Below are 20,592 nucleotides of genomic sequence, written 5' to 3'. Positions count from 1 at the left end.
ACATAATTTGGTTTTTATGTTTGAAGCAGGCGACGGTCGCCATCGTAGGAGCTTACTTGAGATTTTATTGTGTTCCATAAGAGAGTACCGTACCTTTTTGGTACGACTGGTACGAACCCGATAAAGGAACGCGCCATATTAATTAGTGGCTCGGTACTTACCTGTGTAACTTTATAGGTGGCGCTTTTGATTTTATGTTGATTTTACCTTTGTAGGTGACAATTTGGCTCCCCATTTTACCTGCCAGGGACACTACTTTGATGTTGTTCTTACATTTGTAGGTGGCGCTTTGAGTTCAGTCTTACCTGAAAAAGAAGGACTTCTCGATGCTCTTACCTCTGTAGGTGGCGCTGTTTCGATGTAAGGAACCTCTTGATCAGAGCCAGTGGTCGTGGTCATGGCACGCGCCCTGGTACCTTCCTCTTCATCAGCACGTGTTTTGAACTGTTGATCAAAACCAAATATGGTTATACACAATTGAGGACGGATATTCACTCTTAAACACGCATTTTTATATTTTGACATTATCCAATGCCATTGGCATACCTCAGGGTTCCACGCTGGGTCATATTTCATTTAATTAAAGAAAAAACAGAACATAAGGGGAGTTAACTGTGATATCGACACAGGTTTTAATACACCGAATTCATTCAACCTTATCAACCAGACATACATCTAGAAAGTTTTGTGAATAATACATTTATATCTCCTTTGTTTGACAACGTATTCATAGCTAACAAGATTTATAAATACTGTGTTATTACAAATTGTTGGGAGAAAAGTCAAATAGGTATGCCGTTCATGGCATATTCTTATGCTTCCTCGTTGTCCTTGTCGTTGATTGACGAGGTTCAGGAGTGGGTAAGCAATTAGTTAGTAGAAATTAAAATTCATGTTAAGCTATAGAGCACCGAGTTATCCTTCCTTTTGCTCAGTGAGAATAAAGAACGACAACTCTAGTAAAGACTGGCACGTGTTTAGGTCGGTCCATATCATGCAGCATGTCCATTTTTGCACATATTTGCTAGCTTAATATTCTTAATAATTATTTATAATTCAACACCGTGGCCCGAGAAACCTTCGAGGCTATTAGGCCTCACACTAACGAGACCGTGTCTCTCTGCCTCGATAAGACATCTGTTCAAGGACGTCGCCATTATAAACGTATCAATATTTCATGAGAATTATTAATTACAGCATGTTCTGATAGAGCACCTGCCGCGATTTACGTCGACCAGGAAAATGTTGGTGTTGTGACGAGAACGCGAGGATGTGAATACATGTCTGCTTGGCTCAAATTGGCCAGTACAAGTATCTGGTCATTGTGTATCAGTAAGGGGGATACAATTAGAAACATATCGGCAGAAGTGTCCAAAGATTGAGTTAGTTATACATCATGACATATGGACGAAGTATTTGATATACATGTATTATGAATTACGCAAAACATATATACGGAAGTTAGAAAAAGGCGTCATTCAGGAAAGTTGAAACCGACGGATCAGAACATTTTTTGTTTTTCTTAACAGGAGAAATGAAAATACAACATTCTTTTTTCAAGGCCACAAAGTTACAGATGCATAACAACCATTGTTGTTATTGAATCTCGACCCCACACATGGAAAGTGAGAGCACAGGTACATGAATATGTCGCCCATATTAATCCAGACCACATTTTTCTCGTCTTCGTCCTCTATTCTCTCCCTCATTCCGACCTACTTTACACTGTAACCCAGGACTCTCTCTCTCTCTCTGTCTCTCAGTTAACAAAACGAGTATCCCCAAACCCTGCTACACTTGGGTTTAGCATTTCAAAGGGCCTCTCATGAATAATGGCCTAAATGGTCATATTAAGCCACCTGATTCAGATTTCTTTCCATCATTTGCTTGGCCACAAAACAAAATGATTTCGTTTTATAAAAAATTAATATGCCTTTATCGATGAAACAGCGGGACACTTCCATCATTTCCAATTCGCGCGCTCACGCGACTGGCACGAGGACTAATGACAGAACCTGCCAATACCATTCTCGGTCGGTCTGACAGGCCATTGTGTTCGCTAGTGAGCTAAGAAGGGTAATTTTAGGTTAAAACTACAAAATATTGTTGAGCAGACTATTGGAGTATTAGTTCCAACACATGCCCGCCTACACATGGAACAATTTGTACGATTCCACGGCTTTAAATTTATTTACTACTGACACAATTAAAATTGGAAATAACATAATTCCCAAATTGGAATATTAACCACGTATTCTGTACAATACTAAGTTTTATTTTCGCTATCACACATTTTTAGTAAGCGGTGTAACACGAAATATATATATACAGCTATTTGGTCCTAGCTTTCAGATATTGGTGAAAATGGCACAGATGAACCCTGCGAGATTGACAAAACTATGAAACTTCAGTGCGACAATGTGAAAGTTTAAATACGACATTGTGTGGTCTCTGTTTAAATACTAGAAAAACGTATACAACGACCCAATTACTGTTCCTTAGACTTTAGTCAGCTGGAAATAGAATACCAACACATTAGACCGCTGATTAGTGTCAATTAATTAAGGCGCATCGGGAAATGGTCTTTAACGAAATCCGTTTTAAACGTGAAAAAATATATTTTGAGGAAAGTATCACAACTTGGTGCTGATATATGTGGAGTAGCTGGCGGTAAAAGACTTACTTTTGTTTTATTTCCTGAGCTATTTTAGCGCTATTTTGACTGCTCGTAACTTGTAGATCAAAAATCCAGCCATTGGCGCCTCAGCTAAATAATGTACGGACAAAATAGTTTATCACACACAGCTTTCAGGGTGTTTTTCGAACGATTTTCTCATATCTTGCCGGTGGATAAACCTCTGTCTGGCGCTGTTTTGTAGACAACCTTAGCATTGGTCTATTATGCAATTTTATTTCAGAACATACGTTTTAGCGTTGGTTTGTCTCGGCATTCTGTATGGTCATCAATTTATTTTTATTATGCAAGTGTGCAATACAATGTCATGAAAATGAACAGTACGTTTTCCAACATCTCGTCAAAATTCTCGTTACACACGAGATTTACAACTACCACGAATCAATATCGAAAACTGATTTGTTGATCGATAAATAATTGATGAGCTAGTAAGATAGATAGCCTCTTTGTCTAACTTTTGAATATGTTCTCATTTTGTTTTATAATTAATGGATAAACCTTAACTATTACATCATGACACCTGCAATAAATTGTACACCAATCCCTAATAAGGGTTTCACTCGCGCTAAACGTGTCAATTTGTACAGTGGTTTAGCCCTATGATTTATATTTCTACGGATAACTTATGAAACATTAATACTCAATTATATACATGTAACTGACCCATGAATGTTTAATAAGACGCTTAGTTTATTGCTCCACCCAACATACACGTGACGCGTAGAGAGAGGATGACACGTGACGCACAGGGACGGGGGAATTGTTTACATCTACAGAGGGGGTTAGTAACATCTACAGAGGGGGTTAGTTACATCTACAGAGGGAGTTAGTTACATCAACAGAGGGAGTTAGTTACATCAACAGAGGGAGTTAGTTACATCTACAGAGGGAGTTAGTTACATCGCCTGGGTATTTACATCAACAGAGGGAGTTAGTTACATCTACAGAGGGAGTTAGTTACATCGCCTGGGTATTTACATCTACAGAGGGGGTTAGTTACATCTACAGAGGGAGTTAGTTACATCGCCTGGGTATTTACATCTACAGAGGGGGTTAGTTACATCTACAGAGGGAGTTAGTTACATCGCCTGGGTATTTACATCTACAGAGGGAGTTAGTTACATCGCCTGGGTATTTACATCTACAAAGGGAGTTAGTTACATCAACAGAGGGAGTTAGTTACATCGCCTGGGTATTTACATCTACAAAGGGAGTTAGTTACATCAACAGAGGGAGTTAGTTACATCGCCTGGGTATTTACATCTACAGAGGGAGTTAGTTACATCGCCTGGGTATTTACATCTACAGAGGGAGTTAGTTACATCAACAGAGGGAATTAGTTACATCGCCTGGGTATTTACATCTACAGAGGGAGTTAGTTACATCGCCTGGGTATTTACATCTACAAAGGGAGTTAGTTACATCAACAGAGGGAGTTAGTTACATCGCCTGGGTATTTACATCTACAGAGGGAGTTAGTTACATCGCCTGGGTATTTACATCTACAGAGGGAGTTAGTTACATCGCCTGGGTATTTACATCTACAGAGGGAGTTAGTTACATCAACAGAGGGAATTAGTTACATCGCCTGGGTATTTACATCTACAGAGGGAGTTAGTTACATCGCCTGGGTATTTACATCTACAAAGGGAGTTAGTTACATCAACAGAGGGAGTTAGTTACATCGCCTGGGTATTTACATCTACAGAGGAAGTTAGTTTCATCTACATAGGGCGTTAGTTATATCGCCTGGGACAGAGAGACTTATTTAATCTACTGAGGGAGTTAGCTAAATCGCCTGGGACAGAGAGACTGGGACAGTCATTAGTACACTGAAGCTGGGTGTGGTATCATAATACTGTGTCCATGTATGGCATTTCAGGGTGACATCACTATAAAGTGTTATCCTCGGAACTCTCTCCATGTGGCTTGTCTGCTGAGTGTGTCAGTTTACAATTTACATTGTATATATATTTTACAGAAGATTGATACTTGATACAGCTCTCTGTTAGCTGACCTCGGCCATTAATCAAAGAGGAATGTTGAGACTAGTTCTACCAAGAAACAACTGCAAACAAACTACCCGATCCCGACAGGTACTATCTAAATGAAAAACGAGAGACAATCTTCGATATGAAACAAACACACACATATATACGAATGTAGGTATAGAGTTTTACTGGTACGGTGTCAAGACACAGCAGAATTGTTCCAGCTTGGTTAGGCACTACTTTTAATATAGCTTAACGAATTTAGACCAAATCATTCACCACCTAGTGAAATTGACCAAAACAATACCCAGTAGTGTTCTCCAGTTAAATTCGTTTATTACAATGCCTTTACAAGGTTATTATTAAATGTTCGGGCTTGTGTAAGTCTATATCTGATGTTTAGAGATAGTATTTTAGAGAATAAACCAAATACTTTCGAATGTCTGTATTACTATGTGGGGCGGCGGATGAATACAGAATTCAATATGCAATTAGACACAAACTACTACGCAGTATGAGCATAAGGAAACAATAAAAAATCAATTTACATAGAATTGAAATAAATTAATTATATTTTCATGAACGGGGGACACTAACAGATAATCAAGAAAATATAAATTCGATGAGATAATCATTTAATTCCATTCAATAACATTCTTGCAATAGAGGGTTAAAAATGGTGAAGAGCGGGTAACATAATTGACAATGCTCACAATGAAATACACATCCAAAATCTGGTTTTACCAATATTGGGAAACATCACATTTGCCTTGTAGCGATCATCAGTAAACATCAGAGGGTTGCTTACAGAAAATGCTATAATTAGTCACGAATTGTGACATACTGTCCGCATCAAGAGCCTTCTTTATCTTAGTGGGATTCTAATTTCGCGGATATTGAAAAAACTGGCCCTAAACGTCATGGGGTATAATTGTACCCACGGTATCCACTAATATAAAACTCGTGTAAAATTTCAGCAGTTTATAAATTCGTGGACATATTATCTCTCGGTGATTAAGAGTATCCACGAAATCAACAGAAATGAAGCATACACGAAAAAAAAAAAATCAGTAACTTCTTATCCCCGTCTCCTATGGCACACGATTTGATGGACTCGTTTATATCGAAACGAAGTGAAACGCTATCCAAAGTAGGGCCAAAGGTCTAACGTCTAAAGTCTGTAATAAATGTTCAGGACCCTGAGGTCTATTAATACGTGGCTGATTTACAAGGGCCTGTGTCACACACCCGACATCGTACATTAACACGGACATGTCCGTATGTGATGTACTTAATAACAAAACAATTCGTTAATGTTAGAATCTGTATTTGTCATTTTTAGTTCAGCGTCGAGATTTTTTAAGGTGAATACTTTCACATTACAATAATCTAAATCGATATCTGTGTATTACACTAGAAACTAGCATAGTTGTTTTACCCGTGTCAACACCAGAGGCTAGTGTCAGGCTCACTTTATCGGCCACAGCACAACGGAACATTCTATCACTGCCTAGTCTGGAGAAGCGTTTTGTTATTATATTTCATTGAAATTTTCATTTTTTTGTTCAACCATGATTTCAGATAAATACGAATTTTATGATAATATTTGTCTTTTTCCTCTCTCGTGAATGATTGTATAAAAGACACGCCTGACATTTGCAAATTACAATACAAATTGAAAGTTAGATGCTGTAGATAACTTCATCAAACAGTTGTTTTATCTCCCACTAGTTAGTGAGGCTTGGAGCCTGAATCATTCACAGCTAAAAGGAGGATAATGATACAAAAAATGGGTCGAAATAAATGTCAAAGTTTGAATGGTGAGGTAAAATCAGAAACATATATATATATATATATACCTAATACATGTTTCTGGTACAATAGACCAAAATTCAGTAAATTTCATATTTTTTCAATATTGTATTTCAAAAATACGGCCAGGCTTATATATATATATGTATTTTGAATCGCGCCACAATTCAAATGATTAATTTGGTAAAAACTTGAACGTGATACAGGTATCACATAGGCCACCTCTGAGTCAAACATGTACGTAAAACAACATGTCACAGACTACTCGAAAGGTGTTTTATGATGACCAAGGTATTGAGAGTCCGAACAGGAAAGGAACCCAAAGGTTATGAACTCTGACCCCGAACGAGACATTCTGTTGTTTGCTTGACCTTTATAACCGTGGAGGGGATTAAGGAATGATCCGCCCGTTGTCGGTAAAATATTACCGTGTGTAGCGTCATGCTACGTGTCCATTTGTATCATTTCAGTATGATCACACTATAAAATAGCTCTTGGCCGGTACTGTCGTGCGCGAGTACCTTTTCATATGTACATTGACTATACAAGGACTATAACCCAAATAAAACCAATAACACAGTAGAAATACATAGACCTATACATATCAGGGATTGGGAATAGATTTTGACTCAAAACTAGGAAATGGAGAGGCGACGTTAACGCTGCGAAGTGATTTGGGATTGTAGAGTAGGTAGAGACAGTATTTGAAGGCAGACACCCCGTACATGTTTTATCTCTAACGAAGAAGATTATGATCTGTTAGTTTGCGTAATTTCTCATTTAATGCAGTACTTTGACAAAGATATATGAACATTTTGAATATATTTACAGGTTTTTCGTCCACAAAGGACAAGATGATGGCCAACGATGAGCGACGATATAGGTCACTAAACAATTGGTGTCTGTGACTTTACTAGGAAAAAACACCAGCAACCCACACCATGTACATGTATAATAATTGTCTTTGTATGAATATATCATAGAAGGCATGCGTTTAACTAGAAAAAAAACAGCCCATGAAGGCCTGTGGACGCAGCAGAAAATTGATTGAACACCGATTAGAAATATCGGGTAAGTATATTTTGAATAGAAACGAAACGAAATGCAAGAAACGAATCGTTTCTGCTGTTAAGTACAACGAAACGTGAATTGCTCGCGTAAATATAAGCATTTGTAATTGTGAACAATTATTAAATCATAATTTGTATCGATATTTCTGTATCACTATGCCCAGGATATGACACAATCGGGTATTTTAGAATGTCTGCCCCTCCTTGGCGTATCCCACCCTTGTCTTCCTCCCATTGAAGCTATTTACACAACACAGGCATGTCGTCATCAGTTTCTGTGTAATCACCTGTAATCACCCGAGTGTCCAGGTGTCCCAGGTATGGCCGTGTGTGGTGTGATACATGCGGAAGATTACACACACTTTACCCAGGTTAGCTGAGATAATACAACTAGCCAAGTATCTCATTATATACGGGACAACTTCATTGCTTTCTCGTCGAAACTTTCCACGTGTTATTTCACATCCAGACCTGCCCCGTAGAGCTAAGGTCAAGGTCGCTATTTGGTGGATGTGTACGATTTTATATGGAAAGAATTTCAGTGAGTCAGCTCAAATATGACCAGGTTTTCCGCATGGTTTACCTTTAGATATGTAATATAGCACTTTTTGTCACGAAAATAAAACTTTCCTCCTCATCATTACGTCATATATTTCTTACGTATGACGTCACGCGATACATTGTTATATCTTTAAATATCATCGAACACGAATATCGGGCTGATATCAAAACGAATAACCGACGGGTACCAGGGTAGTAGGGTTTCCTTAGTGAGTATGTGTAAGGCAAAATTGATTTTAAACACGAATATAGTACTCACTAATTATTGAGTTAAATATACAAAAATGTATTTCTAAATTTGAAACATGTAATATTTTTCTTATCATTTTTATATGTTTAACGCTATCTAAATCACTCATGTGCTATATAAGTTACATACAGTCTTGGTCAATGTATGTATACATACCAAATCTGTTCTTTGTGGAACAGAAGCACGTGCCTAAACCACCTGGGAGTTATCAAGATAAGATCGTAAACCCCCATGACTGCACAACGTGTTGTTTGAACATAATAATACATGTGTTTTGTACCTCACAAATCTTAAAGCGACACGTTCCACGTATTTTACAGTATATAATTTTACCCCTTTCGTAAATTAATGACATTTAAAGAGTTTATAATATCAAAAGCTCTTGTTTAAGTAAAAATTATAACTCACAACAGACCATTGTTTTCTGTGACCGACATTTAGCATTTTTTTCTCCAATATTAATGTATGACGTGTTACCTCATATTAACCTGCCAAATCACAGCCAGAAATTGGTATCGTTACACTAATTATGACGTCATAATAATGATGACGTCAACATTTTCCCCATCAATATACTTATATATTGTATTACAGATTGTAGGGATGTTTTTGTTAGCTCTGTCTTACCAATGGAGAAAAATTTCCGCGGTTGAAATATATATAAAATATCATTTGATGTTGAAACATTTTGCTGCGAACTAAATGTAAAAGAAAAAAGGTTAATATTCCTTTCTGTATAACGCAAACACAATAACACACGTATCCTAGACATAGTGATTATATATTTGCTTTATAATTAACATCACGACTTGTTAACACCAAAATAAATTCTAATAATGATAAAACAATAAAAAAAACATACATTCCTCGTTCATTTCATGTTTCTGTCAATAGTAACTCCTCGGTCCTGATTAGCCTACCATCTCTATCAGCGAACTCTAACTACCGTGATACAATGGTCCCAACAGCTAGTTTGCGGTTTACAGCGAACTGCCTCAGTCATCAACAGTGATCAAATTCAAATCTTATAAAATACAGACCATGGTCCTTTAAACCCTTCAGTAATCCTATAATAATCTAAATGGCAATTAAAAGGATTCTAGCTTAACTTCTTAGTTACACTAAAATTTCATTCGAGGCAGTTACTCGTTATTAGATTCTAAATCCGGATATTTACTTTTCGTTTTTAACGGCTAGGGTACGGTGTGATGGCCTCTGGGTGTGTCTTTTCCACTATTGTACAGATACAATAATGTGTTTACTTTGATTTATGTTACATCTTACACTTTAAATCTGTAAAAGATAACATAACATTTCCTATACATATACATTTTTCTCAAGGAATTACTGTCTCAAACAAAAAGTCAGTTTTAACCCTTTCAATCCTAAGAAACTTAAGTGGACTCTGCCATGCATTCATCATTTGAAGTCTAATATGGCCAGTAGGGGTGGAAAGGGTTAATTGGATTTCATAATATCACGTGATGTATTACGAAGGGAGATAACTCACTTTAAAAAAAATTAAACTATTTTTTTCTTTTAATGTTTGAAATATTCCTCCAGCCGATTTTGACATATCACACAATTTACTGTTTTTATCACTGAACAAGACTTAATGAAAGTGGAAAAGTATTGCGCCTCCGGAAGAAAGAATATTGTGACGTCAGAATTGACGTCCTTCTCTTTGATAATATACTGAACCAACCAATAAGAGTGTAGAAAATAACTGATACCTTAATATGAAGTATGATTACTTACTTATACCGGTATGTGTATCTACGCTTTGTTTACGTGTTACACAGACCGTTAGACCGCACGCCTAATTCCTGCTAGAAGAAAAAAAAAACTTTATTCTATTGGCAATTCTTGTTTATTTTTGATATGATAAGCTTTTTGATTGGTCAAAGGTTCTGTAGAAATGAATTTGATTGGTCGTCTAGTCTGCTTTTTTTTTCTCTCATTCACTCATCAGAAGGACTAATGACGGCGTTAGTAGTTCTCCTCGACACGGTCATAAAAATAATAACTTTGTCATTGACGACACTAGAGTATGACCTTGAATTATACAGAACACACGAAACAACCTTAAATCAGAGATTTCGTTGGGTTTAAAAAAGCTGATATGTATTAAAATTGTTATAACCCTACAACGCTATAAAACTTTCAATTTTTCTCCACTCCGCGTCGGCAGTAAATTTCAATTTAGGATTTGATAACCACGATATACTACTGCAAATTTCAAAACACAGCTGGGTTATCTCCCCTTGATGATAAAGCATTTTTTGATAATTACACAAATTGTCAGTAATGGTAATAGCCTTTCTGTACATGTAATACGCTGAACCAGTGCCAAAAATAACAAATTTGATCACCGAATTCGATAGTTAAATAAATATACAGGGTATACCTAAATCAACCAGACACGTCATGCTTCAGAAGAAAAGAAGAAGAAACTTGAATCAATATTTAATTATTTGGGATCAGGATATAAGATATGTTCATTTCTAATTGATAAACTGCTTATATATTATACCCATTACATCTAAAAATGAAAAAGAATGAATTTCGTCTGTGTTAATCTATTTTCATGAATGTATTTTTAACACAGTTCTGTGGAGGTCATTCAGCTCCTATAGAATTTGACTTGGTGACGATATATGTTTGTATGCAAACATCTCATGATTGAGATATGTAATATGTCGACTTCAGGAGTCAATATTAGGAGCTTAAGTCGATACATCTCGGCTAATAAAACGTGATAAAAATATGCATGTATTAACAAAAAAAATTATTTTAATATTACTACGAGCCGCATCATGTATATGTCTTTTTCGGGTAATATTTGCTATGTTTAATTTTGCTATATTTTTGGTCATAAACTATATCGCGGAAATAAATTCCCAATGAATTGTTCACAGGGCGGTGTTGTGCGAAATTTAACACCCACTAACTAGGTCCGACTGGGACAACCACGAAATATTTGGCCCGTGATAACATATGTACAGTAACGCCTGTAGATATTACTGTTTATCTCATAAATTCATATCATACAGGTGTCTTAGTAGTACATATACCTCGAATGGTGATATTGTAGTAAACAAACCTCGAATGATGAATATTGTAGTACATATACCTCGAATAATAATATAGTAGTATGTATACCCCGAATGATGAATATAGTAGCTGTCCCGGCAGGTAGGGCGTAAGAATTGTACCTGCTGCCCCCATTGCTTGATCGTAAGAGGCGACTAAATTTGGGATCTTATCTTTTCTCCTCTTTCTGAACAACTTTCTTCTTCCTAATGTCTCCCTTGACACTGCCTCACTTTTGGCCTTTAGTTGAGCGTTCGCCCCTGTGAGTAAGGCTTTGGGCTCTGTCCCCTAGCCGAGACATATCATAAAAAATGGCAGTTGCTACTCCTGCTTAGCGCTCAGCATTTTGGAAGTGGGACAACTGGTTGGCTCGTTGTCAGTATAATGTGACCGGGTGGGGTGTCCTGCTGGGTGTCTTCGGCAGTATGCTTCAGTGAGGTAGCACTATAAATCGGCAAAAAGTTCCGGCCTATCACAAGGAGACTTAACACGTACATACCGCAGCCTCCCAAAACACACATACGCACTCACCACACGCATGCATGTCGCAAACACGGGAGGCCGTCCTTAAATTGCCTTAGCTGTTAATAGGAAATTAAACAAATAAAACCAACCCAAACCAAAGAATATAGTAGTATATATACCTCGAAAGATTATATAGTAGTATATATTCCTTAAATGATGAATATTATACAAATATTCTGGACTATTGCACAGCCACCCATGCTATACTTGTTTTATTACATAATCACTAAAACACACTTAGAATCGTCTAGAAGTAACCATGACTGTCGTCGGCAGTGTTGACATCTGAGTGACTTAGACGCTTGAAAGATTAGGACGACATTACGAAACGTCACATGTGTTCAATAGTTCGCACGTAATCAAATTCCAAAGCGTCACATGTGTTAAATAGTTCGCACGTGACCGTGCAATAGTCATTTTAGCCGTGCATTAGTTCAAAATATATACCACGAATGAGGAATATAGCAGTATATATACCTCGAATGATGATATACATTTGTAGTATTATATATACCTCGAATGATGATATAGTATTATATATACCTCGAATGATGATATAGAAGTATATATACCACGAATTATTAATATGCTAATATATATTCCTCGAATGTTTAATATAGTAGTATACAAACCTCGAATGGTGAATATTGTAGTATATGTACCTCGAATGAGAAATACACCAGCATCCCCTTCTCGATTTCACTATTTGTTTACATCTAGTCTCCAGGATGGTTGCGGTATATAAGAAATTCAAAATGTTATTACCAGTGGTTATTTCTCCCACTTCACCGCCTGGATTTCCACATGTTTGGTTTCTATCCTCAGGTACAATCCTACACTATATAAGGACGGTGTTGTATGATGAAGTATATACTCATTATTATGTCCCTATTTCAAGGTAGTTACTCACTCAGTGATGATATGATATATGGTTACATCTTTTCTCGTTACGTGTCCTTTTTACACCTGTATATCTGAGAAATTAATATTCTGTGTACTAAAATGTATCAGAAATATTTTATCATCGTAAAATAGTCATTAATACTGACGAATTGGAATTACATTCAACACATGTGTACCATTCTATAAGTTTACTGGAATTTAATGCGAAGCTCTATATTTTTAGATTTATGATCGAGTGTAGCTTTCCTTTTTTTCCTAAGGTAATGTAAAGTGAAGGATATCTCTATCAAATCTTTCACCAGCTACGAGCACACTGACAATTACAACCGAACATGTCATAATGCAATGCTCTGTTGGAGGTGATTGTGAAAATGTATACATGTACCTGGCAAGTGTGAACTTCATCACTTACGCTTCATATCAGATTAGGAGTTTTTCGGTGTTTTACGTTTTTAGAATATTATTCTATATTTCGGGATATTGCATCCTGTGTAATAAATCATTAATAGACGTATTTTTACAATGCCTATTGTTTTAATATATCTCGTGAATATAACTGATATATGTTATTGTTATTTATAAAGATATGTATTTGTATTCTTTGTATAGTTGTGGAGAGTGTTGTTACAACTTGTGAATAATCCTCTTGTCACATTAGTTTCTTTGGTAAATAAAAATGTTTAAACTAACCTTTGAAATCTTAAGATATATTCATACACAGAATTTAATTACATCAGAGACGTATATACCACCTGATATACAAGTCTCTGATTACATCAATCCACAACAAAAAAAAAAGAAAAAAAATCTATCAATATTAAAAACGAATTGTATGGCAATAAACTATTATTTTATATAGTGTAACACAGTACATGTATATTTAACTTGACTAAGCTTTTTGTTGATACCAAAGGGAACTATTTAAATTTGATACCTTATCTATTTGTAAAGGTTCGTTTTTCCGTCATCTATCGGGGTTTGAAGATAATATATGTCACATTCGCTAAACATGTTTTCACATAAAAAAGAATTAAGTCTCGGCCATAGTAGAACGTTAAACGATACATTTTACTGGTGGCCTGAAGTTTTATCACAGATTCAACATTACTGCCCAAATATGTCACAGAGAATAGCTATATTGGTCTCGGGTATCTCTTAAACTCAAACCTACAAAAGCACAACCATGGAATTCGAATGCAGTATGAAGGGAAAGCAACCGGTTCAATCGAGATCAATGTTACGTCTATAGTTCTCATTAATGATTGATACGTGATTAGTGTTTATAGACTAATTAATTAATTAATTCTCTCTCGCACACTGATCTCGTTAGGTATAGTAATCCCTGACACATTACAGATTGCCACTCACATGACATACCTATTAATATTAAATCGCAAATGTGTTGGGTCCAAATTGGTTTCCGGAGTGCGTATCGGAACTGAAATGACCATTACCGTTTCTTTGTTTAGTAAGAACTAGTATTACAACACAACCAGCTGTAAATGCTAATCTTTATCAATTATGCAGTAAATATTTGTTTTGTAGTATTTTCTGCGAAACAATAGTCTAAACCGATATCCAGGCCTTAGATAATGTAATAAATCACAATTGTATCAGTATATAATATTAATGTATTGTAACTGAAATTAAACAAATATACACACATTGCTTGGAATTTAATATGAAATATGAAGTTGGTATTTAATAAAGATCAATACAAGAGTACGTAAGAATACAGCAATATGAAGTAATAATAATCTTAAATAATAAACTATTGTTGTGGACGTCATAGAGAAATTGTTCAATTAATATACTTTTAATAATGAATGTATGTTGTTCAAGATATTTCATATACAGTATTAATTTGGTACAAAATCTTAGCCAATTAAAAGAAAAAAAATCATAACCAACTTAACGAAAAAAAATCAAAACAAATATTCATGATTAACGATATTTTGAGTAATAGTATGTAAATATATAACCATTGTTATACATATTTATGTTAAAATTTTCTAACATGGATGGGTAGAATGTACAATACAGCATATCAACATAACGAAATCGATAATTAATTATTTGATCAAATTCCAACAGATGTTTTCACATTAGACTCTATTGTCATTAAGATACGATGTTGTGTTTTATCATGTCTATGCTGTTATGTATATAACGTCAACCTATATATATAGGTGTCAGATTTATATAAATGTCTTGACACTTGTTTCTGATTCCTGTTTGTATCATTTATATGTTATATATATATTGTTACATGGTTCTTGACAAATAAAACACAGTTTAAACTAACGGAATCGATAACCTTTTAATTAATACATTCATTCTAAAGAATTACATCGTTTATATTATCCCACGTAAGCACGCTATGTATTAACATAGTTTTATTTCGCTAGCGAAATTTGCTTCATTTCGAGTTAACATTTAGCCAAGGTAAGTTTGTAGTAACTGACTTTCCACAACAGACGACCTAGTTGTGAAAATAGAGATAGATGGAGCTTTGATGTTTTGGCAGCCCGAATAAAAATGTTCATAGTTTATAGTGTCAGATAAAGGAAATGTTTGTGTTGATACTCACCAGATTCATCCTAACAACATTCACGTACAAGCTGAATTTTAAAATGATGTTCATTCTTTACATTGATGCTGTATATAGTCAAATATACCAGATTATCAAGGTTGTTTATCATCATAAATGAGTTTTAATGTGATTTTGATTTATATACATTGAAATACAATGACTATATTACTATCGCTATTAGAATCATATTCTTAGGTCGAACTGCGGAAAGTTTCTGAATCAATAGGAAATATCAAAGATATATTGGCGAGAAAATGTGTTACAAATACTAAATGCGATACCTACATCTGAAACAACTTTTTCTATGATATAAATGTATGATATCTTTACGGTTATTTTGTTGAAAAGAATATGAATGAAAACGAATAATCGCATAAATCATGAGGAATGTGATGTGTTCGCTCTTGTTCGTGTCGAGCACGAATTCCAAACATTCCTAAACTTTCACGTGTATCGATGATCCATCAACGATAAAAGTCTTGTTAACAGGATTTTTTGAAATATTGATTCCAGCAAGAAATAATTGATTATGTTTGTGAGTTCTGTATGTAATGACAATCAGTTCTAATTTGATACAACATCTTTATTCATTACAAATGAATGTATTGTTTCACGTATTTCTATTGTTTCACGTATTGTTTATTGTTTCATGTATTTTTATTGTTTCACGTATTGTTTCACGTATTTTTATTGTTTCACGTATTTCTATTGTTTCACGTATTTCTATTGTTTCACGTATTTTTATTGTTTCACGTATGTTTATTGTTTCACGTATTTTTATTGTTTCACGTATTGTTTCTAGACAATGCTTCTAATTTGATATTTTGTTTTAATTAATATACCTGTACGTTTGTATCCGGAGAAGTTATTAGATAGTAACTGGTGTATAACCTGTTTGTTCAATATGACAGAACAGGTTCAATATGTTCAAATCAAACCGTTATTTGTACTCTAGAATTTTAATAAGTTTCATCCGTTATTGCCTAACCATCAGGAGATTTGAAATAATAGTTACACATACTACCTTCTTTTGTATTACAATTTATATTACATGTTTTGCATATCAGGTTTGATAAATAAACTAACATACTTTTGTTTTATCTTTATTTTCATGTGAATACAAATCAAAGAACACTGTAGCATGTTTTTTCAAGACGGAACGAACTTATTCCACTCTCCGCATCACTTTTGAATATAATCTACTATAGCGAAACCTCTAGTATTTTAAAGATCCCTTCATACCGTTGTCACTCGGGCACTAAACATTTTATAATGCAGGTTGTCCTAATCATACAACTTTTACAACTGTTAACTCGTATTGAGGTCGTTTGCTAAACACGTCGTAAGCTATTAACCCAATAACGAGCAGAGATAAAACCGATATTACTTAAAGGAGTAAAGCATTTTTATCCTCTAGCTGTCATGACTGTGTTAGTCTGTAGTGGACCAAATAATCTTCAGGTGTTTTATTACTCCAGGAATCTAATGCGAAAATGTCAAACCCGCTAAAAATAACGAATTTCCAGTAATACGTGATTATTAATAAATGAGCAGAAAATTTTACCATATGATAAAATACGGAATTATAACACTATGTCGATATATATGACGATAATGACCTCATAGACACTGTACCTAAAACAGGTATTCAAAGGAACTTTGGTTATGTCAGTAAAATTATTCTATACAAAATTATTTGTAAAGGAAAAGTAGGCTTGTCTGTCTTATTCACATAATTCACAGATAATTATACAGCTGTGTCAACACAGAAATATGGGAATCCATCCTTACTTGATCAGTTTGATTTTTTTTATTCGGAGAAAATATGATTACTGTACTTTTATTACATCATTTTGACGTAGATGTATCTAGTTACATTATCGTTGAGAGTCGCCGACTGTTGTTATCAGCGAGTACGTTCTACCGTGTTAAATGTAGTTATCATTGACAGTTGAGAATGATCGAATATGTTCGTGAAATACTAAACGTATGTAACAAAGTCTTTAATATCCAGCCTTATATTATCAACTCTGAGTATATACATAATGTATAGTATTTATTCATTATTATAATTGAACTATCAAAATAGTTTTTGAAAAAAAAAAAACGTTTTTTTTTTCTTTTATTAACTACATGTACCTGGATTCATTCTAAAATTTATATTAATTAAACTGATCTCGTATAACAATCGATAACTCTAACAAGCTGACGTTATCCATTGAAATATCTACATCAGTAAGATTCACGCCGAGAGTTACTTAACCAAAACCATTTAATATACGTGTATAGTATATATATTTACAACTTAAAAATACAATGTATGTAAATAATACTATTAATTTTTGTCGTTTCATTGAAGTAATCAATTGGCAATGGCGTTATATTAGTTTTAATTAAGTTGCGTTTACTCCGTTTTCAGTTACAATACAAGATAATTGTACATTGTATTTAATTGATGTATTTAGGGGTGATAATTGTATATAAATTATTGTCAAGCAATTAGGATACATGATGTTAATTAATTGATAATTCAGTGATTCATCTTAATTTGACTGAACAATGAGAATGGCTGAGGTTAATATATAAATTTTAATCCGTTATTAATTATCAGAAACTCCTGGAAGTTACATAATGGTAACTGTCAGTTATAAAACGTATGATAATAATTATATCAAATATGAAAATAATTAAAACAATAAAATGTTCATAATTTCTTGAAATTAAATTATCCATTACATAATAAAATTGCATGTTGTCTTACCTTGACGTGTGTAGGTTATCCTGAGGAAGGTCAATGTTGATGACACACAGCGATAACGTGTAATCCGCATTACAGGTAAAACCTGAATGATTGCAACGCATCCACCATCCGCTATACTTTCAGCTTTCAATCACAGATGCCAGTGTGAAAGCCCGTCGCTGATTGGTCAGCAGATCATTCAAGGATGCCCTCTTCGTCAGTCACAAACAATCGTGTCGATTGGTCTCTATATCAGATAGATATGTTGCTATCGATAGTATGAAACATATCATTTCACTGGTGGACATGTTAAGATATAGAATCATCCTGAATCATTATAAAAGCCGAATACTGATTGGTTAAATATAAGTTACTGCACGTGGAGCGTGTTTACTCTAAACACGTGGGCAGAAGGAGAGATCTGTTTAAAATCAAGATTCGTTTAATCACCTGTCTTATGACGAGCAAGTCACTGTTTCAATATCGTTAAGAACATTCGAATATTTGTCTGCTGTGATGATAAAACGCTATCAAGCGAATAGTACGGTGTCCTAGGAATAACTTTCTCCGCCCATCATCTGACGTCACCCAAAGATGATAATGAACCCTTCCAAGATGGACATGCTCATTTACGTGAGATCGATGGGAATGTAATCATTAGGGGCAGGGTAGTCGAAATCAATAGGATTTCAGACCATCGCTTGTCTTTCTCGACCCCTTACTGCACAGGGGCATACATTAACACGCATAGTCGGCTTAGAGACAACTCCATCAGTCACAAGGATTAATCAATTTTAACATTTAACATCAAACATAAAATACTAAACTTATCACCGTTGAAATTATTTTTCCTTTTATTTTAGATCAGTGCATTTTTATACATAATCAAAATTGTATTGGTAGAATTGTCTGTTGAGAATTTCTTTGAGCACTAACATTTCTTTAGACCGCGGCGTTTATCATACTGAGCGAGAGCCTAGCGCTCACACAAAAAGGTGCGCTTTTTATTACTGAAGTAACGACCAAACGATGGCCTCATCTGAATCTTTAATGAATGCAGCATCGCTATAGAAACACCACTATCCTATTTGCATGATGTATTGTCTCGTCCTGGTCAGACAATTATAGTTTGTATCTGGAACAGGAACACAAACAAGGTCTCTGTCGCCAGAGTAACTAACACTGGGATTATTATGACGCTCCCGGAATTGACGGTATTGGGTTGTCGCATTGTATCCTAAATATTCACCTTTATATTTACAAATGTAGTCACATATTATACGTATATTATATGTATTAATTGACAAACGTTAAAATATAAAAAAAAAAAAATGCAAAATGTGCTGTTTTCATTTAAAATCATTTTAATCAAATAAAAAATATGATCGATGATTAAAATAATTTGTATAATTTCAGCAAGTATATATTTTTCTTTACCTGTTAATTTTTCTATTTACTTAAAATATAAATATTGCAATATGATAACACAGATATAGGAAATATGAATTGATCTGTTGTACTTTCAGGTGTTTACTTACTTAAGTCAATTGCATTTATAGGTTTCATAAATTTCAACCAGAAACAGAAACAAAAATCAACCATATAATTATATTGACAATTTAAAGCCCGTCATCCCCGACAGCACATACACTTATTTTCACAAATATGCATCAAATGGAACTAGCGACATAGAAATACAACTATCTAATGAAACAGTACCAAGACCTGATTCCTAAAAAGATCGCTTACAACACCGAAAATTGGATACACAACACAGAGACGGAGCAAGATCGAATTTCAAGGGTCCCCGTGCCATTAATTATTTTTCCACTTCAAATTTAAAAGATGAAAATAGAAGGTCAAACGTTTTGAGGGCGATAATAACGTAAAGTTTGTAACTTGTGGTATTTTGTACAAATATACAACAGCCGATTCTTGTATCCAATGGGTAATAATTCCTCTTTGTCGGAATTGTAGCGCCTATAAAAATTATTGTAAAGTATGTATAGTTTGAATGGTGCTCTCTAACATTATTAGAATTTTTAAAACTTTAAATCAATGGCTTTGTCATTAATTTAGTGAGAAGATTAAGAGAAGTACTATATCGGATGCGTGATTCAGTTGCTCGACAATCACGACTCTCACTAGAATGTCCACATTCAAACATTCCTACAACCGGGTTGCTCTATCGAAATACATTTATCATTAGTTCGCTTTGTTTGTTTTAGTTGAATCCAGTCGCATTGTCTGAAGTGATTTTGAATAATATTAATTGCCAAATATGGCTAAATATTCAAACTGCTATGAACATAAGAAAAAAAAAAAAAAAATTCACCAAAATTAAAAAAAAAAAGAAGAA

General features: G+C 34.6%; 1 protein-coding gene across 1 annotated transcript in view; it reads right to left on the bottom strand.

The window, feature by feature from the left end:
* Nucleotides 1-18,350, bottom strand: part of LOC117322424 (ETS translocation variant 1-like) — an 81,563-nt gene extending 63,213 nt beyond the window's left edge. Inside the window, exons 1-2 of the mRNA XM_033877339.1 lie at nucleotides 18,255-18,350; nucleotides 337-444 (exon numbers count right to left, since the gene is read on the bottom strand). Coding sequence (XP_033733230.1) covers nucleotides 337-399 — 63 coding nt within the window. The 5' untranslated portion in view covers nucleotides 400-444; nucleotides 18,255-18,350. The remainder of the gene's footprint in view (nucleotides 1-336; nucleotides 445-18,254) is intronic.
* Nucleotides 18,351-20,592: the final 2,242 nt, after the last annotated feature.

This window comes from Pecten maximus, chromosome 2 (genome assembly GCF_902652985.1).
Source record: "Pecten maximus chromosome 2, xPecMax1.1, whole genome shotgun sequence".
NCBI lineage: Eukaryota > Metazoa > Mollusca > Bivalvia > Pectinida > Pectinidae > Pecten > Pecten maximus.
Note: the sequence above shows the minus strand (reverse complement) of the source record. Positions and strands in the feature narration are given on the sequence as shown.